The following is a 27,214-nucleotide window of genomic DNA, read 5'->3' as shown; positions in this document are numbered from 1 at the left end:
GTTTACACATGGTGGGTAGCAATGATGCTCATTATGTGTACAATCCACCTGTGGGATAAGAAAAGACAGTAGACACTGGAGACTGTATATACTTGTCCCCAGAGAATCACCAGTCAAGGGTCACTCACTTATCCTTCAGGTTGCCCTAAGGTACAGCGGCTTTTGAGTCAGTGAGGAAAGACGGAGACACCATACAATCGGATGAACTAACTTTATTTACTCTATAACACTTACTTTCTATGTGTCCATCAGCAGATGTAATTTTATGCTTAGCTTCTTTTTGTGACACTTGTTGAATATTTTCCCTTTGCTGTTTAGTTTGTTGCATAGTATGGGTTTTCCAAAGTTTGCGTAGCTCTTCTGCCTCTGTCTGTGAGTCCTGATTTTGCTCCTTTCCTTGTTTTCCTTTGTTAACACTTTGCTTTTGTTTAAATTCTGCTGTTTCCCCACAAGGCATATTTTCTTTTTGACTCTCTTCTTGGTGTAACGAATTCTCATGAAGAAAAGAATCCTGGTCTGAATTACCTTTTATACTTGTGCTGTCTTCTTTAGGACCTGATATTCCTTGAAAGTTATCTGCAATCTGATCTTCCTTAATGGCCATTTCAAGATTATTTAAATCAGTTTTGTGACATAAAGTCCCAACTTCATTTGTAGAATGTTCAGTATCAGATCTTAAGTGACCAGGAGTACCAGCAGATTCTGATTTGACTGTCAGACTTTCTACTTCAGCCTGATTGACAGTTTGCACAGATTCTGATGACGCACCAGAAGATTTATCTTGTCGCAGTTCATCTGAAGATACAAGCTCCTCTCGTATCGGGGAAAGTTCTGATTCTGTGAACACATCTTCAGAAAGAGACTCCTCAGTGCTCCTAGGAGCAGTGCTGGCACTATCATTACCTGCATCTCGGATTCTTGAGTCTATTTCCTCAGTGTTACTTCCTGTCATTTTCTTTGAATGGCAGAAGTCCCTTCCTGATAGCTGATCTATGTCTCTGTCATTAAACAAAATTAAAAATAATTAGACTTTTAAAATTGTGGTATTTTACTTTTCACACACTGAACACAGAATTAGTATCACTAAAAAGACTTTTTAACAAAAGGATGTAGCACGTATCTCCAAAGAATATAAAAAATCTGATTTATTCAATATGACCAAATAATTAACCTTATAGACCAAGTAATTCTATAAATCAAGTAATTAAGTCAAACTTTTATATCAATTGCTTAATATTTAGGAAATATCAAAGTAAGATTTCCTTGCAAGTAATCTACTTGAAGGGAACTTGATGACATAAACCCTGGGTAAAGCTGTAATTCTAAACTAAAATTTACTCACTGATGGAATATGGAAAATAAACAGAAATGTTTAATTAAAATTTTAAATCTCCCAATAAAGTAAAAATAAACTGATTTCCATAGATACACACACACACACAGTGCTTATTTACATTCAAATAGAGCTTAAATTAAAATATATGGCTCAAATGTAAGGCTTAAAACCAATCTGAATAGAACTCAAGCAAAATTATTTAGAGAAAATCTTCAGGCTAACAACTATACTCTTTAATACCTCTAAGAGAACTTGTTCAGGTGAAAAGTTTAGATACTAGACAAATGAATGGTTCATAACTGGGTCTAGACTTTCAGATTTAATGACATTTGTATATGTAAACACTAATGTTCAAAAGTTAAGTTCTGGAAAGAGGGAGTGTAAACATCTATACCATGAAATGTAAGTTGCTAATTTAAAATGATGGTTACAAGAAGTCTGTGATAAATGAAAATTATATGAGTTCTTAATGAAAAAAGTATTAACATTTATACATACATAGTTTGAGAACCATGTAAAATATGCTGAAAAGGAAAGATTGTAAAGTAAGTCAACACAAAAATAATTGGCTATCTCTGAATGGTGAAGCTGGGTAACTCTTTGTCTTGTTCCGCTTTTCAGTATTTTCCAATTTTTCTGCAACAAGTATGAATAATTTCTATAACTAGGATGGATAAATTTTTGAAGTATTAATTAGTTGAAGTCAATATCTCTGCTGCCTTTGTATCTGATTCATCTTAAAAAAACAAGAATCTAGTTTGTTATTAAATATACAATAGTGTCATCTACTGGTGATGCACTCATACTGCATCTACAGGTTGTTGGAACCGGGCAAAAGTTTTGAGAAATTTTATCTGTACATTTAAAGAATTAGAAGACCCTTAGGTAAGAGATAAATATAACAAACGTGACAGGATATATATTTAGAAAAGTGCTATACTCTTCAGATTTAATATGCTGAAAGGCTAAACATTTATGTCAATGATGTTACTACTGTTGAATGTAATACCATAATAATACCTTTGAAATCAACCTCCCAAGGAGCATAAGACAGAAGAAAAGCAGTCAAATCTTATACCTCATTTTTGGCATACATTTGTTTTATTTATCTAATTTTATGCCAAATATTGTTTTTAATCAATCCATAAGGCAGAATTTAAAGATATTTCTTTTTGAAGAAATTTCTTTAAATATTTAAATCCAGGTGACACTTTCCAGCTGACAATGAATGACAAAACAGTGATTTGAAAGGGAAGAGCTATACAGCATCCTTGTAGAACAGTGATGGATTGTTCAGAATAAGAGAACCCCAAAGTACCATATTGCAAATGGAAAAGGACAAAGCCAGGCATCGTGGCTCACACCTATAATCTCAGCACTTTGGCAGGCCTACGCCAGTGTATCACTTGAGGTCAGGGGTTTGAGACCAACCTGGCCAACATGATGAAACCCCGTCTCTACTAAAAATACAAAAATTAGCCAGATGTGGTGGCAGGTGTCTGTATTCTCAGCTACTCAGAAGGCTAAGGCAGGAGAACTGCTTGAACCCAGGAGGTGGATGTTGCAGATCGTGCTACTGCATTCCAGCCTGGGTGATAGAGCGAGACTCCATCTCAAAAAAAAAAAAAAAAAAAAAAAAAAAGAAGAAAGAAAAAGAAAAAGAAAGAAAAGGAGGACAACAGAATCTCACCAATGACTCTCTCTCTCTCCATATATATATATATATATCCTTCCTCTTCTTTGAATGTAATCCTTCACTCTTTTACCTTTGTCTCACTCCATTATCCACCTCCCAATAATCCTTATTTGCTGAAACTGGCCTTGGATGATGATCTACAAATATAACTAATACAGAGGATACTAACACCTTCTAGGAATTATCTGCAGCTCTAAAGATTAGTCTACCAAGTCAAAATAATATCTGTTGGGTGGAAGGTACAGTGGAGACTTTTGAGCAAAGGATTTTATTCTGTCACGGATATTCTACCAATTCATTTAGTCTTCCTCAGAAACAAAAATAATTTGTGCCTTTTTTCCTTTGTAAGTTGCTCTGCCCCACAAGGGTTAATTTTAAAACAGCTATCATTCCTGTGGGTTAATACAGGGATATAAATATCAGTATCAGTTAAAGTGAAGACAATTTTAAAATGTTGGTAGTCATGTATGAAGGAATGAGGAGGTTATTTCCTAGTACATATCAATTTCCTTCCTTACTACTTCTCCTTCCTTTCTTTTTATACCTATCTTTTATCTTTTTCTCCTTTTATTTCCCATTCCTCCTTTTCTTTCTGGCCATTACTTTGGACAAGCATATTACTTTCAAAAGCTGTGTCCAAACTGTAGTCTCACAGCTATCTTAACATATCACACAAATCCTCTGACCAGTATATTCCAAAGTTAACTCTTTATATTTGAGCAAGTTGTGGGTTTTCTTCCCTGTACTTTACACTGTATTTTATACTGGGAGAGAAGATTGCAAACATATAAATCAATCAATTAAAAAAAAAAAGCTGTCTTGCCCACAGCAATGTCAGCTCTTTGCTCATGTGGCCTCTCTCAAATCACAGCTCTTCAGTCACTTCCAAGGGAAATTTGAAAACTATCCCAACAGTGATTGCTCACAGGGGTAATTTAGAAGACTGGAAGCTGTGTCTGAATAAAAAGGCTGGTAAACACTGAATTAAATGGGCACTATAGGTTACTTTTCAAATATCTGGTTCTCTGACCACATACACAAATACAAATCTAAGATAATTCATAACTATCCCAGGTGCAAATTAAGAATAATCTTCTCAATAATGCATATATTTTTGTTTCATTATTGACAAAATAAAAGGCAGTTATAAGAAAACTAGTAAAAATAGTTAAGGTATTAGACAAGGGTCAACTATCTAGATACAATAAAGTTGCAAAGGAATATAAATATCACTCTTACATGGGTAAAGATTCCTTTATTTTGCTATCCAAAATTTCTTTGTACATTGCAGCTGACATCACCTCTTCCATTGGACACATGATGCCATATTCCTCACAGCCATTCTCTTGAACCAAAGGGTCAGTTTTATGTGGATCAAACATTATATTATTTGGTGTAACTAGCAGCACACCACTGACTGTGCCCTAAGGTGAAAAAAGAAAGTAACATTTAATCCTCAAGGTTGATATTTCAAAAATTATCTAGCTATTTTTACTAATTTTCTTCTGATGTTAGGCCATATATAAAAATAGTACACTCAGGAACTGTGGCATTCTCATGAAACCATTTTTATTAAAACCCAAGTTTTCCCAGTAAATTCTCCTCTTTAGGAGAGGTAGAATATCATATTCCCCCAAAGACAATCAAGTAAGGATATAAAATTTGCAAACTGAGTAAAATACTGAGTTACCTCATATCAGAAAGGTAACTTCAGTAAGGTAAGAAGTGCCACCTTTTATGTTAATTTGCATACTGCTTCCTGTGTTATTCCCTCACTACAAGTACCAAATACAGTGTCATGTATACAGTGCAGACTCAATAAATAATGTTGATAATATTATAAAAGGAAAAGAGTATAATATCTTTAAAACATCTCTTTAAAAAATCTGTTTCCACTTGACTCTGCTACTACCTAGATTTGTGACCTTGGGCAAGGAGTCTCTGGGCTTATTTCTTCATCTGTAAAATTAAGTAGATTATATGACATCTAAAGTATACAGTGTATATATACTTTTAACTCACCATGAAAAGCTATAAAATTTTAAATATATTTATATAAATAGTGATACAGGGCAGGCATGGTGGCTTACGCCTGTAATCCCAGCACTTTGGGAGGCCAAGGTGGGTGGATCACTTGAGGCCAGGAGTTCCTGGCCAACATGGTGAAACCCCATCTCTACTAAAAAACACAAACTAGCTGGGCCTGGTGGCATGTGCCTGTAATCCCAGCTACTTGGGAGGCTTAGGCATGCAAATTGCTTGAACCCATGAGGCAGAGGTTGCAGTGAGCTGAAATCACACCACTGCACTCCAGCCTGGGCAACAGAGTGAGACTCCATCTCAAAAAAATAAAATAAAATAAATAAATAAATAGTGATACAAATCTTAAAAGTTTAACCTTCTTACTTTATAAATGAGCAAACTAGGGTCCACAGGCAGCTGATCATACTAACTTGAATATTTATTGAATACTTTATATGTACCATGCTTTATATGCATATTGCTTATTTGATCTTCACAATCATAGCTCTGAGATGGGTAAAACCATTTCCATTTTACTGATAGAGAAACTAATGGTGAGAAACACCTGGAAACTTGTCCTAAACAGCTAGGATTTGAAGTCCAGTTAGTTCATGCTTTATGCTATATATAATTCCTCTGTATCCAAGTCACAAACCATAATCACTCCAAGGGTGCAACATTCCTTAATTTCATTTTCAAATTTTCAGTCCACTATATATCCTGTAACTGTAAAAATGAAGAGCCAGAAAGAATTTAAAAAATAAACTAAATAGCTTCTTATCCAAAGAAAAAGAAAAACTCAAATCCTGATTGATTTGGCATCACATCCTCCTCCCAAGTCCATATTCAGCTCTGTGAATTCACCTGGTTTAACTTTAAGAATATAAAAATTAAGTTATGGCAGATATTGCTTTTAAAAATGATAAAATAAAAAGTAAATCTACAGAAAATGGTCATCCAATCACAAGTGAAAAAAAGCTACTGCGGATGTTCAAGATCATATACAGTTAATGCACACAATATTGGAGAGAAGAGTATATGTGTGTGTGCAGTTTGGTGAGGGAGAGGGAATCCATATGAAACTCTGAATAGCACCTCTTTTAGTTGAGGACGTGGACCACCTAAATAAGGAGTAACTTTATATAAACTACAGCCTATTTCTCTTTCAATTAATATTTTAATGAGATCCATACACATCAGTTTGTATTCCTGGGTCACATACCAACTCAAGTCAATGAGAGATGGTAAAGTACATTGTAGAGAACATTTACATTGTCAAGGATAATCCAAGATGTAGATAATCAAGGATAGAGCATATTTGATATTAAAAAAAAACAACTTTAAAGGTTTCTGATCTTTCATAACTTTCTCTCTCCCATCTTCTGTAAACTTATTTGAGAAAGGAAACCAAGCAATCAACTAGAAATAAAAAAAATCAAGCTCTAAATTCTCTGAAACACTTAAGGTTACTCTCCATTTCATAAATTTCACTTTTGCATTAGTTTTAACCAATTATTTGGTTCACTAGCATAATACTACATTTTATCTTTTAGGAAGATTTTCACAAAGACAGTGATAACTAGCTATGTATGACAGAAAAGCCTCAGTATACTGATAATGCTTTTAATTCTCTATATACCTTAATACCTTAATCCTAGTACTGTAACTATACAAATCATTTGAAAAGCATCTCAAAACCATGAGTCTACTTTTTGGATTAGAAAGAGTTTGAAGTCCTACCCACTAGACTGATCAATCTGCTAATGTTACTTTCCAGGAATCTCCCTTATGTGCTATTACTAAAAAGACACACTGATATATTCTTTAAGTTTCTTTCACTCTGCTACACACTCAAAGTTCCCATACAGCTGGGGCTTTCTGCAGTAATCTGTTAGACGTCATTCTCCATAAATCAAGAGTTTGCCAAGAGAAAGATTTCTTCAACATAAAATTCATGAAAATGTCTTGAAAAAGTAAATTCTCAAATTCATTTGATCAAGTTGAAAATCATAAACTTATACCAAAGCACTCCCACCTCATTATTTTTAAAATATTTCATAACTCCTACATATTATCAGCATTATGTTGACTATTATGAGCAAGACGTTTTCAATTAAAGTATCTACTTAATCCACATGAACTTCAGAAACTTTAAGCACAGATTATTCTTTTGTATTAACAACTTCCATTTCCTTACGTGCAATTACCTGACTAATCTTCTAAAGAGAAATTATTTCTATTAGAAAATAAAGTAAAAAAAATAAAGTCTATCTGCAAAAGAAAAATTACCACTTACATTACAATATTTCTGCAAATACTAAGAGATAAAATCATTATAATTGGGAATCCATCCTAGCAAAGAGAAAAGCTTGTACTGATATTTTTTCAGTCTTACATCCACAATAACTTAGCCATTATAGTTATTGTTAATAAGTTTCCATAATTGTTACATAAATAATCTTTTGTATAATCAACTTGTAGGAAGATGAAAAAAGAAAAAACGACTTCCATGAGAAAGCACCACTTCCTGCTTATCTCCTTTTGTGCAGCAGAATGCACAGAACCAGCCTATAACAAGGGATTACGTTCCAAAAACACTAGGCTGCAGATCATTCCTAATCCTGCCAATGGCCTTATCTTTGCTTTGATCTTTAAATAAAATTTTTATTCAGATATCAAATGAACTTCTGCTTCTAGTCAAGAACTAATGCTGCCTAAAACTACAATAAACACACACATGCATACACACACCAAACTTACACGAACAAAATATGTGACATAATATTTTCAGACACCGGAATGCTAGGCAATGATACCTGAATAAGGAGAAACACATAAGATCAGCTCTTTGATTACCCAAGCATACTGGGTGGAGAAAGTTTCCAGTCCACAGGCAGAGAAAAAACAAGCAAAACAAACAAACAACCCAGAAATGAGCACTGTCCAGTGAGAAAGCTTTAGAGGTCTACAAAGGGTTCCCTTCCAGCTTTGAACTGAGTACTGATTACCACCTACATGTATCGCAGCTATCCAACCATAAGAAGAGAGTACTTGAAAGGAGCAGAAGAATCAATAGTCAGCGTCCACACAGTAAGAATAGTTTGTGTTCTCACTAAACATTAAAGCAAAAAAAAATCTTGTATTTACAAAGCCTCAGAATACTTACAAGTGTATTATTGTCTTAGTAAGGAGAAAAATTAGCTACACACTAAAGGCTATTCTGGTCCTAACAAAACTTATGAACAAGCCATTACCAAGTGATCATCAAAGAAATAAAAGCCACAATAGGATCAAGAAATAACTGTGTCCCAGATAAAAAGTGCAAGAATATACATAGGAATACAAAAATATTCAGTATCCAATTACATAAAATTCATGATGTCTGGTAGCCAATCAAAAATTACCAGGCATGTAAATAAACAGAAAAAAATGAACCACATTAAAGAGAAAAATCAATAAACGCAAACAGACCCAGAAGTAACAGAGATGAAAGAACTGGTACCAAAAAAAAAGACGTTAAAACAATTATTATAACCATATTCAACAATATAGAAGATTATACACAGTATGGATATGGAAAATATAAGGGACCCAGTATGAACTTACAGGTAGAAAAATTGCAATGTGTGAGATGAAATATGCTGGATAGGATTAAGAGTAGATTAGCCATGGCAGAAAAAAAATTGGTGAATTTAAAAACAAGCAATTAAAATTATCCAAAATGAAAAGAGAAGGAAAAAAGTGAATGGAGTATGAGGGAGCTGTGAGACCCAATGTTAAGTAGCCTAAAATATGCAGAATTGGAGTTCCCAAAGAAGAGGAAAGAGAGGATGGGAGACAAAAAATATTGGAAGAAATCTGGTCAAATATTTTCCAAATTTGGCATGAACTATAAACCTAAAGAACCAAGCTAAAGGAACCCCCAGCAAAACAAATAGAAAAAAATACACCAGGGCACATCCTAATAAAATTGCTCAAAATCAGTGATAAATAGAACATCTTAAGTGCAACCAAAGATAGACACATTTTTTAACAGAACACCAAACATAAAAATAATGCAAGACTTCACTTTAGAAAAACACAAGCCAGAAAACAATGGAGTAAATTTTTAAAGTTCTGAAAAGAAATAAAACCTCATCAACTGAAAATTCTGTCTAGTGAAAATATCCTTTGAAAATGAAGAGGATATCTGGGTAGAAAATAAGCATATAAGAAGAAGCTCGGCAGCTGCAGCCCTTGCCTTGAGTGAGTGTGCCGCTCTCCAGCCCACTTGAACGCTCCCCGCAGCCACCGCCACCCATTGGAATGGCCAACAGGGGACCTGCACATGGCCTGAGCCGGGAGGTGCAGCAGAAGATTGAGAAACAGTATGATGCAGATCTGGAGCAGATCCTGATCCAGTGGATCACCACCCAGTGCCGAAAGGATGTGGGCCGGTCCCAGCCTGGACGCGAGAACTTCCAGAACTGGCTCAAGGATGGCACGGTGTTATGTGAGCTCATTAATGCACTGTACCCCAAGGGGCAGGTCCCAGTAAAGAAGATCCAGGCCTCCACCATGGCCTTCAAGCAGATGGAGCAGATCTCTCAGTTCCTGCAAGCAGCTGAGCGCTATGGCATTAACACCACTGACATCTTCCAAACTGTGGACCTCTGGGAAGGAAAGAACATGGCCTGTGTGCAGCGGACGCTGAGGAATCTGGGTGGGCTGGCAGTAGCCTGGGATGATGGGCTCTTCTCTGCGGATCCCAACTGGTTCCCTAAGAAATCCAAGGAGAATCCTCGGAACTTCTCGGATAACCAGCTGCAAGAGGGCAAGAACGTGATCGGGCTACAGATGGGGAGCGTCTCAGGCAGGCATGACTGGCTACGGGATGCCGCGCCAGATCCTTTGATCCCACCCCAGGCCTTGCCCCTGCCCTCCCACGAGCGGTTAATATACATGTAGATATATATTTTAGCAGTGACATTCCCAGAGAGCCCCAGAGCTCTTAAGCTCCCTTCTGTCAGGGTGAGGGGTTCAGCCTGTCCTATCACCTCTGAGGTGCCTGTTGGCAGCCTCTCCCCCGTGCTTACTAATACATTCCCTTCCCCATACTCATCAAAACTGGACCAACTGGCCTCTTCTTTTCCCCTGGGACCAAAATTTAGGGGCCTCAGTCCCTCACCGCCATGCCCTGGCCTGTTCTGTCTCTCCTTTTTCCCCCTGGCCTGTTCTGTCTCTGAGCTCTGTGCCCTCGGTTCATTCCATGGCTGGGAGTCAGTGATGCTGCCTCTGCCTTCTGATGCTGGACTGGCCTTGCTTCTACAAGTACGCTTCTCCCACAGCTGTGGCTGCAGGAACTTAATTTATAGGGAGGAGCCTGTGGCAGCTGCTGCCCCAGCCACAGCTGCACTGACTGTGCTCACCACACATCTGGGGCAGCCTTCCCTGGCAGAGGCCCTCGTGGCTTCTCATTTTCCATTCGCTTCACTGTGGCTAAGGGGTGGGGTGAGGGGACGGAGAGGGAGGGCTGCCTACCATGGTCTGGGGCTTGAGGAAGATGAGTTTGTCGATTTAAAGAATTTGTCATTTCTGAATGGAAAAAAAAAAGACGCTTAATATAATATGCCATTAGAGAATTTCTAATTAACACAGTGAGATATTACTACTACGGATCCATTAGAATGGCTGAAGTCTAAAACACTGAAAACATCAAATGCTGGTGAGGCTGTGGAATAGGGATTCCCATTGCTTATTGGATACAAAATAGCACAGGTCCTTTGGAGGAGAGTTCTTCAGTTTCTTACTAAGCTAACAATGGTCTTACCATACCATCCAGTAATCATGATTCTTGATATTTTACCTGAGATGAAAACTTACCACACAAAACCTGCACATGAATGTTTAAAGTAGCTTCATTTACAAGTGCCAAAACTTAAGAGTGATCAAGATGTCATTTAATAGGGGAATGGATAAACTACAGTACATCCACTCAGTGGAATATTCAGTAATATTAGTAAAAAGAATTAAGGTGTCAATCCGCAAAAGACATGGAGGAATCTTAAACACACATTGCTAAGTGAAAGAAGCCAATATGAATTCATTCAATCATACTCTATGATTCCAACTATATGACACTCTAAAAAAAGGCAAAACTATAGAGAGAGTAAGACGACCATTAATTATCAGGAGTTCAGGGAAAGAAAGGGAAGGAGGGATGAACAGGTGGTGCATAGAGGATTTTCAGCCCAATGAAACTAATCTGGTAATACTGTAATGATAGATAAATGTCACTATACATTTGTTATAGCCCACAGAATGTACAACAAGAGAGAATCTTATGGGCTTTCCTTGGTGCCTGAATACTGCTTCATTGATTGAAACAAATATAGCACACAAAAGCAAGATGTTAATAAGGGAAACTGGGGAAAGGGGGAGAGTATAAACATGAATTCTAATTTCTGCTCAATTCTTCCGTCCATTTAAAACTGCTCTAAAAATGAAAGTATATTAATTAAAAAAAATTCAATGGACCAAAAAAAGATAAAATGGCATAAAATTTAAAAGTTAGGGATCCTTTTTTATAAACACACATATAATTTTGAAAATGTACATAAACGTGCCGGGTGCGGTAGCTCACGCCTGTAACCCCAGCACTTTGGGAGGCTGAGGCAGGCGGATCACGAGGTCAGCAGTTCGAGACCAGCCTGGCCAACATGGTAAAACCCCCTCTCTACTAAAAAAATACAAAAATTAGCCAGACGTGGTGGCGTGTGCCTGTAGTCCCAGCTACTCAGGAGGCTGAGGCAGGAGAATTGCTTGAACCTGGGAGGCGGAGGTTGCAGTGAGCTGAGATCAGGCCACCGCACTCCAGCCTGGGCAACAGAGTGAGATTCTGTCTCGGAGAAAAAAAAAAAAAAAAGAAAATATACATAAACATGACAGTAACATTTAATAAAATAAGGAAAAACATAGACTTTTTCAAGGCAAATAAACACTGAAAGAATTTATCACTAGCTGACCTACACTGTAAGAAATTTAGAAGTCCCTAAATAAAAGGAAAAATGATACAAATGGAAATCTGCAACTATAAAAAAGGAATGACAAGTGTAGGGAATAAGTAAGTGGATAAATATAATAGACTTTACCCTTATTTTAAAAATTATTTTAAATTAACTTTTTAAAGCAAAAATAATAACAATGAATTGTGTTTATAACATGTAGAAATAAGAGGTGTTATGATAAGAACACAAAGGCTGGAAGGGGGAAATAAAAGTGTACTGTTGTAAGGTGTGTGTACTATATGTAAAGTGGCATATATAATGCTACTTAAAGTGAGAATGTGACATATTAAAGATATATATTATACTATACATGTAAATATATATATTTTATATATTAAATATATATAAATATATTATATATATATTTATATATTAAATATATATAAATATATTATATATATATTTATATATTTTATATATAAATATATATATTAAATATATATAAAATATATTTATATATTTAATATATAAAAATATATTTATATATTAAATATATAAACATATTTATGTATTAAATATCTATAAATATATTTATATATATTAAATATATATAAATATATTTATATATTAAATATATATAAAAATATATTTATATATATTTATATATTAAATATATAAATATATATATATTAAATATATAAATATATCTATATATTAAATATATTTATAAATATATTTAATTATAAATGTATGGCAAAAACAGATAAATAAAACTGAAAGGCAAAAACAGATAAATCCACAATAACAGTGAGATAGTTCAAAATTCTTCTATCAACAACTGATAGACAGAAAATCAGAAATACAGGACACTATCACTCAATTTGATTTGATTGACACGTGTGGAATATTCCACCCAACACAAATATAATGTGTCTTTTACAGTGCACACATTACATTTATTAAAACATACGATATTCTAGACCATAAAACAGATCTAAATAAAGCCTTCAAATAGTAGTATGTTCTCTGATCACACAGAATCGAATTAGAAATTAGTAAAAGACAGTTATCTAGAAAAATAAAACACTCTCAAATGGGTCAAAGAAGAAATCAAGAGAAAATATTTTAAAGTAAATGAAAATGAAAACACAACATTTAAAACAATATTTAGGGCAAAATGCATACCACTAAATGCTTATTATGTGTTTCAAATACTCATAAATTTATGAATTATACTACAAAGAAACAGTTCTCATGTGTGACTTCTAAAGGCAGTATCATGTTATAGACATTTTTTGAGCAAAACCTGGAGTTTATTTTCCAACTCTATTACTTTACTATATTCTCTTTTCAGATTAGAAGTTTTTGCTTAGAAAAGCAACAAAGTGAAGCAGACAAAATAGATTCTGGGCTGGGTGCGGTGGCTCACACCTGTAATCCCCAGCACTTTGGGAAGCCGAGGCAAGTGGATCACCTGAGGTTAGGAGTTTAAGACCAGCCTGACCAACATGGTGAAACCCTGTCTCTACTAAAAATACAAAAAGTTAGCCAGATGTGGTGGTGAGTGCCTATAATCCCAGCTACTCAGGAGGCTCAGGCAGGAGAATTGCTTGAACCCAGGAGGCAGAGGTTGCAGTGAGCCGAGATCACGCCATTGCACTCCAGCCTGGCTGATAAGAGCGAAACTTCGTCTCAAAAAAAAAAAAAAAAAAAAAAAAAGATTCTGACTAGGTTTGAATTCTGGCCATTATAGAGAGATCTTGGACCTATTACCCTTTCCTATGAACCTTTCCTGTTTTGTTTTTCCCTGTGGAAAAGAAATATGACTGCCTATTTCACAGGATTGTTTTGAATTGATAAAATAATTAAGATACCTCAAATACTCTCTGGCATATAGTAGGTACTCAAGAAATACTAGATATCTTCCTATTAGTGTGCTATACTAGTTATACAGAAGTTCACACTCCACACAGTACCTGGCAGCAGTCATTTTATTCACACTTTTGAAATATCCTACCAACAGCAACTTAGCTGTGCCTTAGTGAATTTATTTATATTCCATTACTTTTAACAATTACAACAGATCACCAGACTCTAAGTTATAAGCAACATCCATACTAACCCAAAATAATAGTATCACTAGTACCTTTCTATAATATTCAAGCATTTTCTGACATTGATGACTTAAAATGTAAATGCCAAACTATCATACATTAGTAATAACTAAAGCATGATTAAAGGTCTTCTCTAAAGTGTCATTCTTTACCTTGCCACTGGTAATATATTTGCAATTAATTTTAAGAAATTTCTCAGTAAATGCTTCCTCCTCCTCCGAAGTTGAAGATACAACTCGTGCAGGTCGAATACCAGTGAAAGTAGATGAGGGAGTTGCTTCTGTTGGATGGACATCAGGATTCTTTTTTTTTTTTTTTAAAGGAAAGAAAAAAAAAGCAGAAAACAAAATAAAAATGAGCACACTATTAAAAAGTCAAATGAATAGCTTCCCCCAATAAGTGTTGTTTCATTTGACCACATTCTGGAAGTCAGCCCGAAATATTTTTACGTACAAATTATAGGAAAAAAGTGGCACTATTTTCATATTCAATAAAGATCACAAACACAGGTTAAACTTACATTTATAGTGATTTTTAATAGGGAGATACACATATCTATAAATTTAAAAAATAAAATAATCTGGAGAACAGTGAATACTACATCTCTTGTACCCACACCCAACACATACACACACGTGCACACACACTCAGATGCTCCTGAATTAAACCACTGACTCTGATAAGACCATATAATATAATATCCATCAGGTGCTGGGAGCAGGAAAAAGGTGGAAAGCTTACCTTAGTACCTAAGCATACAGCAGAACCCGTTCACTGGAATAGCCTTTTAAATCTCGAGCTACAGTTGATAAATCCCATTCCACTTGATCACAAGTTTCTTAACTTTTTTGGTGCTACTGACCATTCTTACAGTGAAGCCTATGAACCAGCTTCTCAGAATGTTTTGGAATGGTCAAAATAAAATATAGAATTATAAGGAAAAACAAATGGAAACAACAGAGTATTAAAACATTTTTTAAAAACAAACTAGAGGTATAGTTATATATATATGTGTATATATATGTGTGTGTGTATATATATATGTGTATATATATACATGTATATATATGTATATATACATGTATATATATATATACACACACACACACACATATATACGCTTCTTGGTGTTTTTTTTGTTTTTTTGTTTTTTTCTTCTGAGACAGAGTCTCGCTCTGTCGCCCAGGCTGGAGTGTGGTGGCGCCATCTCGGCTCACTGCAAGCTCCGCTTCCTGGGTTCACGCCATTCTCCTGCCTCAGCCTCCTGAGTAGCTGGGACTATAGGTGCCCGCCACCACACCCGGCTAATTTTTTGTATTTTTAGTAGAGACGGGGTTTCACCGTGTTAGCCAGGATGGTCACAATCTCCTGACCTCATGATCTGCCTGCCTTGGCCTCCCAAAGTGCTGGGATTACAGGCATGAGCCACCACGCCCGGATATATATATGCTTCTTTATTAATATATTAAATAACACAAGATTTAGTGGTGACTCTGGACTCTGATCATTACAAGTTTGAATCCAAATTGTGATATAATGACCATGAGTAACATTTTGTGTTCTCTGTAACAATTCTAAGGTGATCTGAAAATATCTGTAAGTTCTACTGAGGACAAAGTCACAGGTATGCCAGGTATTTGCTGCTTATATGATATCCTCTTATTTTTAAAAATGTTAGAGGTCACTTAAAATTTTTTACATCTAAGTTCACAGGTCCTTTAAATACTACTCCCCACAATTCCCCCTAAAGTTTAATATTCTGTACATTGTAGGAAAGCTAGACAGATGTGTTTTAAATACTTCCAAAGGCTTTCATACCGTATGAATAAATCCACACTGCCTTGAAGAAGTTTTCATAGAAGCAAGATTCTTCAGAGCTTTGAGTTAAAATCTGTCACTTTGTAACTTCTACCTAATAGCTCTGATTTGGCATTTAGAAATAATAAATAATACTGCCTTCTCTTCAATATCATAAACTGAGATATCTGAAAAGAGCTATCAAACCTGAACATAACTTTTTCTCCCCTAATACATGGATCAAATTCCTTCAACCCATATGAGGGCAGAATTTTTACACCTCCTTTCATATATCCCACCTAAAATGTAGGGCTATATTCCGAGCACTGGGGCAGATATTCAACAAATGTTTGTTGAAGGAAGGACAGACAAATGCAAAATACTGCAAAACAACTATGTTTGATATACTACAATTCCACTGTTTTAAAAAACGTGAAATGGAATGAGATTTTAAGTTTCATGACACCGTTCAATCATTAATATCTATTAACAAAATCTTCCTCAATTTTTTCATTTTAAAATACAAATTAATAACTTTGCATTCATCCTGTTGTCTTTGGTAGTTATTATAGCTAAGAGTTTTATAGCACATATAAATTCAGTTAGCACAGATAAATAAGTGATATTAATAATAATCTCAATGATATTTATGAATACTTGTTATTTCTAAGTGTTATATGGACTATTTCATTTAGTTTTTCAATCACTCATATGAAGTATACTATGACCTTAATTTTTAAGGAAACTTAAGCTTAGCCAAGTTCAATAACTTGACAAATGAGTAAGGAGCTAAGATGCAAACCTATGTTATCAACACACAAACCAGTGAGCTTAACTGTAATATTGTATCGCTTCCCTTTCAAATCTTCTACCAAACAATTCATAAATATGCTAAGAAAAAAATAGCTGATGCAGAGCTATAAGAGGGTCCCCTGCAAACTGGCAAAAAGCTATCAACAAATTTTGTGATTCCTCAATTCCCCCAAAATTGAGTTAACCGCATTAGTCACACACAAATATAAATATATGTGTGTGTATATATATATATGTATATATATGTGCACATTATCATATGCTTTCCTTAAATGAAGATATGCCTTTTTGAACAATATATGATCTCTGAGGTTACCTGAAAGTCTGAACTCAGTATCTATAGCAATACCAATTTGTCAATGTAATTCTTTTAAAAAGAATATGAGATTACCAAATGCTCAAAGCAAAGCACAAAAAAGGAGATTACTTTCAAAAAAGATCAAAGTTGTTCAGAGGAATTACCAGACCTCACCGTAACTTACATAAATGTACACTATTCAAAGTATTAGTATCTCTATGTAGATGGTTTTGAATGCTATTTTTAAACTGTGATTATTAATGCGGTGGTTTTGCAGCTCATTTGATGGCTTGCTGATGCTTCCCTGTATAATTTTGTTTTAGCCACCAGAGAAGGTCCTTAAAAATATAGAAATATAAACATCTATATCTATCTATCTAGCCTCATTATTGCCCCAAATATTCAAATGTAAAAAAGCAAAGCATTGCTAGGGCAAATGATTTACAAAAAGTTTAATAATCACCTAGAGTTATCTTTTTTTGTAGAATATATTATACAATATGATTTGTATGTTATTATAAACCATTACCATAAATGAATTAGCAACTCCAAACTGTCCACTTCCCTTCTTGCCTTGGCTTTATTGTATTTTTGCTCTTTTGCGATTGAAAATTTGTAGAAATGTTCTCTAGTAACACATAGGTAGGGCAAAGGAAGATTGAGGAGGAAAATCCATACAGGCACAGAAATACCAACATTTGTATTTACTTCATGCAACGTATATACAATATATCCTTTAAAGAAAACATTTACTTTTGAAGCAGTGTATGCTGTATTTTTCTTTCAATCCAATATATACGATGATTGCCATTTACTGTCTATAAATTATGTTCAATAATCTCTACTTCCTGGGACCAAGAACTTAAGAATGTTTAAAATCAAATACAGAATAAAATAATAAAATTAAAATATTGGGATCAATTTTTAATTCTAATTATGGAAATAATGTTTCCATCTGGAATCTAGGAAAAAAAAAAACTCTCATCTAGTAATTTACCCATTTCTTGTGATGTTAAAAATACAGGGATTTCTTCTATATAAAATATTTGTTTCCTAAAATCTTCGCAAACACTAAGTCCTATTATAAAGTTTAATTTTTCAGATACTAACCATAAAATTTTGTTCTAAGAATATAAGACCAAGGTATAATTACAGCATAATCTATTAAAAAGTACATATTAAAAAACAATTCCTTACTAAGTTGTTATTTAAAATAGGTTTAAAAGCATCAAAGCTAAATTATATGTAATAATATGAATGTAGTATATATGATTTATGTGTTATTTACACATTTGAGTGGTATTGATATTTATAGTTTTATTATAATACTATAAGCTTACATTTAATATATAAATTATATATCGCATAAGTTGTATATACTTATATTAACATTGAAGTCTAAAAGCATTAAAGTTAAAATCATAATTTAGAAAAAATTACGATTTATATATTCTATAAAAGAGATAAAACATGTTTTATATATAACATATAATATTGTATATGATAGATATTAGTGCCTTTAAGTTAAAAAATATATATTCTATATATGCACAGAGAGAAAAGAGAGGTTATGTTTGTGAATTGTTAAAGGATGTCATATGTGAAAGCAATTCCTGAAGCACAGGCGATATTTAACCTTTTCAAACTACTTTGATATTCCTAACTAAAATCGTTTTAATTTCTTGCATGTCTGCTATTACTTGTAATTAATGTCTATTTTCAGGTATACAGGCATACCACTTCAAGATGCCAATTAATTATGTGACTATCATGATTAAAAAAGAGAAGTTTTTAAAAAAGTTTTCACAATATTTCACAAATATTCACAAGCTTCCCAAAACCCTATGAGAAATTAACTTAACCCTTCAACATATCTTAAATGAAGAAAATTAACTAAACATCTCTTAAAAAATCTTACTTGACTAGAATTAGAAAGTTTTCTAAATTTCCCCTTTCCTTCAAAGACAAAAAATATAAAATTCTAGAATATAAATAAAGCTCCATAATATAAATTCTATATAATTATAATTTTATGAGGCAATGTTATGGTTTGACTGTCTCCCCCAAAATGATAATGTTAAAGCCCTAACCTCCAGTATCTCAGAATGTGACCTTATTTGAAAATAGGATTTTTCAGATGTAATTATTAATTTAAGGTAAGGTCATACATGAGTAGGGTGGGCCCTTAATCTGACTGTTTTCCTTATATAAAGTAGAGACCACCATGTGAAGACATACATACAGGAAGTAGATGGCCACTTGTCACAAGGAAGGCAGAAAGTGGTGATATATTTACAAGATAAGGAATGCCAATGATACTTGGCAAACACCAGCTAGAAGAGGCAAGAAATGATTCTCCTCTACAAGTTTCAAAAGGAGCATGGTCGTACCAATAGTCTGAATTCAGACTTCCAGCCTCCAAAACTGTATGGTAATAAATTTCTTTTGTTGTAACCCACCCAATTTGTCACCCTTTGTTATGATAATACTAGGAAACTAATATAGGTAATTAAAGAACATTTCTAAATCTTCTACATTTTTATTTTTGCTTTGGCCAAGCAAAAATTTCATGCATTACTTCCACACAGTTCTTTACTACAGACTTCCTAGTTCCTATAAATTGTGACACATATATTTAATTTAGATCATATGTCTCAGTTATAGAGTACCTGCACTTGCTAGTAGTCATCATTTCATTACTTAGGCAGTACAAAAAGTAGTTAAGAACACAACACAGAATCTAGACCTTGACTGCCAGGTTTTCAGTCTCAGTTCTACCACTTATTAACCATCATTCTTCTCTCTATGCCTTACTTTCCTCATTTTTAAAAATACAGATCATGATTATTATACCTACCTCATGGGGTTAAAGATTAATTAAAAGTCTAAAGTAATTAAAATGTTATTAAAGTGTTAAAGATTAAAATTCTGAAATGAACACAGTAAATACATAGTAAGCACTCTTTAAGTAAAAAAACAATAGCTACTGTAGCAGTATAATCACAGCCTATCCTTAAAAAGGAAGATTTAATATGCCTACATTCTATTGCTATTTTATACTTTTTCCTCTTTCCTCCTTTAGGACTTCCTAGGCCTTCCCCAGAATCTCTTAAAAGTATTTTTTTTTTCAAAATTATATTGTCTTATCATCATGTGTATCCAATTCAAGTGTTATTAATATTCTATTTTTATCATATTTTAGATTGATTAGAGTATTATACCATGTTTTATCTTAAAGAGAATATGACTATCTGCATATCCCACCCTTCAATAGAGTATATTAATATAAACATAAGTACTTTAAAATTATTTCATTTTTTTCATATTACTTATTTTAAACATTTTTCCACTGAACTTCATCCTGAATATAACACATTAACAGTTTTACCCTAAAATGGCATTAGCATAATGGGTGAACTTACAGTACAAAGGAGAAAAACCAAAGGTGTACAGAACAAAAGCAGGTTTCTATATTTATTCAAAAAATGAGAGATTTAAAGAATCTTAGGAAGATGATAGTGCGAAATGGTAGCTATTACTATATCGACTTTTATAATGATTAAATATTACTTAACTCTTTGGGTCCAATTATTTATTGGGCAAGAGTAGTGTTTCTGAGTTATCATTTTCCAGCTATAAAGTAGTAATAAAAACTATGGGCTCCGAACCAAGCCCATCTGGGTTAGAATCTTAGCTTAGCTACTAGCTGAGTGACCTTAAACACAAAATAATTAACTTCTCTTCCTCTGTTTCCTCCTCTATAAAATGCATACAATACTTATTGGTCACGTACTAGAAAAAACAGATGGCACATCAAACTGAGCTTTTTTTTTTTTTTGAGACAGAGTCTCACTCTGTAACCCAGGCTGAAGGGCAGTGGCGTGGCTCACTGCAACCCCCAACTCCTGGGTTCATGTGATTCTCCCACCTCAGCCTCCTGAGTGGCTGGAATTACAAGTGCCCACCACCACACCCGGCTAATTTTTGTATTTTTAGTAAAGATGGGTTTCACCATGTTGGCCGCTCTAATCTTGAACTCCTGACCTCAAGTGATCTGCCTGCCTCGGCCTCCCAAAGTGCTGGGATTACCAGCGTGAGCCACTATGCCCGGTAGAAACTGAATAATTTTAAGAGGATTTAATTATGGAACTATTTACAAAGGTACATATGGTGTATAAAAACCCAGGGTGAACAATAACAGAAGACTCCTCTATCCCTAAAGAGGTAAGGGGGAGAAACAGATACCTAAATTTAGAGATGGCTCTGTGGAAAGGGCTGACAAAAGATAAGATGAGATGCTGAAGAATGTGGTCACTCTGGAGTAACCTTACAGGGAAGGAGCTAGGAGAATAAATATGTCCCCATCTTATTCTCTCTTTCCTTCCCTCTTATCTTCTGCAACTGCTCCAGAAAGAAAACCACCAACAGAAGCAAAAGGGCAAGAGAGAGTGCACTGATGCAGTCTACCACCCAAAGGACACTAGAGAATACAGAATAAGTCTGGAGGGACAAACACAGAAACCCAGGCCAAGTGCCTACCTCATAAATTTGAGATAAGGAATAAATGATAATACTTTTAAAGTGCTTAGAATTATACCTGTTGCAATACTACATTTTAGCTATTTTTATGATTTTTACCATTACTTTGGTTCTATCTCCTTCTATATTTCTTCCTCCATATGTGAACAAAAAAAAGTGAAAAATAAAGAAAAAATAGTTTTCCATGGAAATTCTCAAAATGCAATATTTTTAAGTGAAAACGAATTATTACCAATGAAAGTCTTCATGCCGACAAAGCCAGGAACATATTTTTAGACTCATAGTAAACCACTACTAAGCTGGACATTCAAAAAATTTATCAGTGGTTGCTGGTAATATAAACTGACAATTTCTGGTAAAAACATATAATAACAATACTAATAGACATTATTTTAATTAGTGTAATGAAAATGTAAACTATATCTAATAAAACATAATATCCTTATTTCTAAGGGATTTATACAGCATGGGAGACATAAAACCCAATAATTAGAATATAGAAATATAGGCACTTGAGATATGCAGAAAGTCATAGAAATATTATCCTGGAGCCTGGTAATGAATATAATCCTAGGTAAAAAAAATACAACTAAAATTTACACAATCAACTGTTGTAAGAATTATTTCTAACTATTGCCCATAATCTCTTTGATGGCAGGTAAAGAGTATCATTCCACGTAAAGAGAAGTTCACAAACTCTTCTCTTACCTCTTTTTTTTTTAAATTATTTTCCATTTCAATATGTTTTCAGGGAGCAGGTGTGTCTGGTTACAGGAGTAAGTTCTTTAGTGGTGATTTCTGAGATTTTGGTGCACCCAACACCTAAGCAGTGTACACTGTACCCAATGTGTAATCCTTTATTTCCCACCCTGCTCCCACCCTTTTGCCTGAGTCCCCAAAGTCCACTATATCATTCTTATGCCTTTGCATCCTCATAGCTTAGCTCCCACTTATGGGTGAGTACGTGCGATGTTTAGTTTTCCATTCCTGAGTTACTTCACTTAGAATAAGAGTCTCCAATTCCATCCAGGTTGCAGCAAATGCCATTCTTTCATTCCTTTTTATGACTGAGTAGTATTCCACGGTATATATATACCACATTTTCTTTATCCACTTGTTGATTGATGGGCATTTGGGGTGGTTCCATATTTTTGCAATTGCAAATTATGCTGCTATATACGCATGTGCAAGTATCTTTTTCATATAATGACTTCTTTTCCTCGGGGTAGATACCTAGTAGTGAGATTGCTGGATCAAATGGTAGGTGTATTTTTAGTTCTTTAAGGAATCTCTTACCTCTTTTTTTTTTTTATCTATCCCAGGGACAAAGAATTTACTCATATCACTGGCCAAATTACAGGAAGTTTTTTGGTCCATCTTTGACAGTAGCTAAGTCACTGAGGATTAAAAGATCATTCACATAACTTTATCCTCTCCATCTCTTTCAGTCAAATGGCAAAAGTAAGAAGGGGCACATTTTCACACAGGTTGAGGCCTGGCCTTGTTGCTCCCTTAACTTTCAACATTTTGTTTTCTTTGATCTTATACCTTCCAAGAAAGCCAGTAGACAGGCAGATTTAGGTTAAAGCCGAGGAACAGGAAGAGACTCCACAGGTTTCTAGTCAGGCATGATGCTACAGCTTAGATTTTCATCATTCTGCTTTAGGGTTTGAAACACAGGCTAAATTAACCTAAGGCTACGTAGTTACTTTGTCATTGCCCCTTATGAGTACATCTCTTTGTAAGTCCCATGGGAAAATGGCATGGCTATGTTCAAAAAGGTATTGTGTCATTTGGTAAGTAATACCTACCATTAAAACCTGACTTCTATTCTTATCAATGATGACAACAAATGTAATATATTCCTTTCATGTGACTGCATTCTAAAGCATAGTATTGCCATAATTATATAAATAAGATATCCAACAAATAAATGAAAAAGGCCTCATTTCTCTCTCTCTCTCTCACACACACAAACACACACACATGCAGAAAAAAGTTCCCAGGCAAGGAGAAAAATAGTTATTAATAATATCATGTAATTTATTCTATGAAAGGCAAAGAAATATATAATATATAATTCCTTTCAGAAGATTTTAATCAAAATTATTAAATGAAGTTTAGTTCCCTGAAGTTCATTTGTAAAATGTAAGTTATTAGAACACTCATTCCTTAGAAATGCTAGATAAATTAATCTACTATGTCAATTCTTGGATGACTAAGATGATAAATTATTTTTTTAAAGGCAATGTGTCAAAATTAAACTCACTTAAGAGTTCTAAGTACTATATACTCATTTATTTATAGATGAAATAAACATCAAATTGGACATGAACTTCCTCTACTGTGATAATGTCATGTTTTTTGGGTAAGATTCCTTTGTAAGTTAAATTATATATGTTCTTTAAAAAATAAGAGTTGATGAATATTTTTGGCCCACAACCACCACCTACAAAGGTAAGTCAATTTAAGCTATATGGTTTCATAAGAATGTCTTATTTTTAAAGTTGGGATTTACAAACTTAAGCAACAAAATAAAAAGGAAATATTTCATTCTAACCATAGTCAAAATGGAATGTAAAAAACAAGACAGTCAATGTAGACAAAGTGAGATTTCTTCATAGCCATCTTTGCAAAGCAGAGATACTTACAGTGGTCTTATCAAATTCAGCCTCAGATGATGTTGGTGACAGAGGACTTACGGGGCTTAGAGATGGAGAGCTCTCAACACTGGAGACATATTCAGGATCAGGAACATACAGAACCTGTAAGAAAACATTCACACAAAGATTTAGTTAAAATGAACTGTTAATAATTAGATGGTGTTCTATAAGCAAGCACTATTAACAATTACCAATTAAATAGAAAAACATAAAAATTTTCAAATTATAAGAATATAAAAACATTTTTAAAAAAGAACCTTTAAAATCAGTTTAGACACATTTGATAATATATACGGCTGGAATAGGGTGAGGAAATATTAATTGTCATACACTATAGAGGTGTCACTCCTAAAGGACAATTTGGCAATAGCTAGCAAAATTTAACGTGCACATATCCTCTGATATAGTAACTTTACTTCTAAGAATTCACCCTACAGAAATACTTACATTTAAAGAAAAACAGATGTGTACAGGCATGTTTACTACAGCACTATTGACCTTAGCAAAAGAGTAGAAATAGTCTAATGCTTTAAATAAGTATGATATATCAATACAATGTAATACTATGCACGCGTGAAAAAGTCTGAACTAGAACTGTGATTAAATATAACACTTTCCAAGAATCAAAGTTAAATTAAAACACAACAACAACAACAAAAGTAGGCTAGATTATTCCTGAAAGAAATGCAAACTGGCAACTGGTTGCTTCTGGAAAAGAAACTGAAAGTTTGAGATGGAGGGATGCCTTACTTTGATAAAGTAATTTTTTATCATATGCATATATTGTTCTGAATATTTTAAAAAGCTCATTGTAACTATATTTAAAAAGAAAAATCTACAATTATTTTCAATATGTATTAAAAAAGAAACTAATACAGACATAAAACAGTTAATTTTCTCTTACATGGCCAATATGATTTGTTAAAAGCACATATAAAATTATTCTCAAATTTTCTATATTATTAACTACAGTAAAATAAATACTTTCTGCCTTTCTGTTTAATGTTTCTAAACATCAGCACATTAAAAAAAAGATACTACCTGTCCAGTAACAACTGCTCGGGAGAATAACTTATTTAATTGAACAAGTTCGTTAGGTGTTGTATCAAATTTCAGGGCTATGCTATTCAAAGAATCCCTTGATTCAACCTGTTTAAAAGAAAAAATAAATTATTTCAATGTTTAAACAGAAAAACTAAACTATAATATTTAATGAGCATTAATATATTTAGGGACCAGCTTACATTTGATTAACAACTGGTATTGTCATCTTTGAAAATAACTGTCAAGAAACACTGTGTTTTGTTAGCAAATGCTCTTAATCTATTACAATACAGAGTAAAGGCTTCATCACAATACATTTACGTGTAGGTCTCTACTTCAAGTAATTTCAAAAAACAAAACATAATTTAAAAGTCAAAAACTGATTATTTTCATTTTACAAAGGTTTTAAAATAATACACTATTCCTTTGAATAGTTTCTAAAATATATGTGACTTCTAGCAATATACTAATTTCATTTTTGCAAAGTACACCTGTATTGAACTCAAAATGATCTTTATGCATATATTCTGTCATTGCACATATAAATTAGAAAAATATTTGAACTAAAGTTGAGTAATTTAGTTCTGAATCATTCGTACGTTTCCATGATCATATGTGTAGAAATTATAAGTAATGAGATTTCATCAATTACCCTAAAAGAAAATGTCACTTGGTCAATATAATAGAACCACTTAAAGTCCCCATTACACAAGGCATTAAGAGAGCTCTAAAGAAGGCCGGGCGCGGTGGCTCACACCTGTAATCCCAGCACTTTGAGAGGCCGAGGCAGGTGGATCACGAGGTCAGGAGATCGAGAACATCCTGGCTAACACGGTGAAACCCCGTCTCTACTAAAAAAAAAAAAAAAAATGAGCAGAGTGTGGTGGCGGCGCCTGTAGTCCCAGCTACTCGGGAGGCTGAGGCAGGAGAATGGCGTGAACCCAGGAGGCCGAGCTTGCAGTGAGCCGAGATTGCGCCACTGCACTCCAGTCTGGGCAACAGGGCGAGACTCTGTCTCAAAAAAAAAAAAAAAAAAAAAAGAGAGCTCTGAAGAAAACACAAATAAGTGCAACTAAAAGTCGTTTTGCACAAGGAATTTACAATCTAGTTGGAAACTAAGATAGAAAAGGTTATGCAAAAGATGAACAATTTAAAATGGAATAATGAATGCAATAGAAGTTTTGAGTATGAATAAAAGCACCATGTAATCCAAATTTTCCAGAAAAGACTACAGAAAAGAAATGATTTAAAGCTGGGTCTTGAAGAAGGGTTGGGAATTTGAAAAGCAGAGAGAAAGGAATGAACTTTCAAAGTGAAGATAACAGAACTGACATAGTTAAGAGACAGAAAAGCATAACATATTTGTGGGATACTGTCCTCTTCCTCCTAAACCATCCAGAGTAGACTCATGAAGCACAAATTTTTAGGAAGGTGATTACATGGAGTTAAGTCTCTAAAAACGATTAAGAGGCATTCAGAGGTCAGACATGGTAGATCATGCCTGTAATTCCAGCATTTTGGAAGGCTGAGGCAGGTGGATCACTTGAGCCCAGGAGTCCAAGACCAGCTTGGACAACATGGCAAAATCCTATCTTGACAAAAAATACAAAAATTAGCTGGGCGTGGTGGTGCATGCCTGTAGTCCCAGCTACTCAGGAAGCTGAGGTGGGAGGATCACTTGAGCCTGGGAAGTTGAGGCTGCAGTGAGCTGTGATAGCACCACACTCCAGCCTGGGCGACAAAGCAAGACCCTGTCTCCAGAAAACAAAATAAAATAAAATAAAAAAAGAGGCATTTAGAATTAGGTTATAGAAGATTTCAAAAGTCAGGAAAAGCAGGTGCGTGTGCATTTGTTTGTGTATGTAAAACAATAATATACATATTTTCCTTAATGGTTTTATAAAAC

General features: G+C 34.2%; 1 protein-coding gene and 1 pseudogene across 12 annotated transcripts in view; one reads left to right on the top strand and one right to left on the bottom strand.

The window, feature by feature from the left end:
* The window catches only part of OXR1 (oxidation resistance 1), a 303,412-nt gene that overhangs the window by 45,003 nt on the left and 231,195 nt on the right, over positions 1-27,214 (bottom strand). For all 12 annotated transcript variants that reach the window (XM_001158863.6, XM_009455785.4, XM_054656937.2 and 9 more), the window contains 5 exons: positions 25,306-25,413; positions 24,253-24,366; positions 14,307-14,456; positions 4,272-4,456; positions 235-998 (listed from right to left, as the gene is read on the bottom strand). In XM_001158863.6, the coding sequence (XP_001158863.2) occupies positions 235-998; positions 4,272-4,456; positions 14,307-14,456; positions 24,253-24,366; positions 25,306-25,413 (1,321 nt within the window). The remainder of the gene's footprint in view (positions 1-234; positions 999-4,271; positions 4,457-14,306; positions 14,457-24,252; positions 24,367-25,305; positions 25,414-27,214) is intronic.
* LOC101058430 (transgelin-2-like) lies at positions 9,284-10,037 on the top strand (annotated as a pseudogene).

The sequence above is a fragment of the Pan troglodytes genome, chromosome 7 (genome assembly GCF_028858775.2).
Source record: "Pan troglodytes isolate AG18354 chromosome 7, NHGRI_mPanTro3-v2.0_pri, whole genome shotgun sequence".
NCBI lineage: Eukaryota > Metazoa > Chordata > Mammalia > Primates > Hominidae > Pan > Pan troglodytes.
This window is presented reverse-complemented; position numbering and strand designations above follow the sequence as displayed.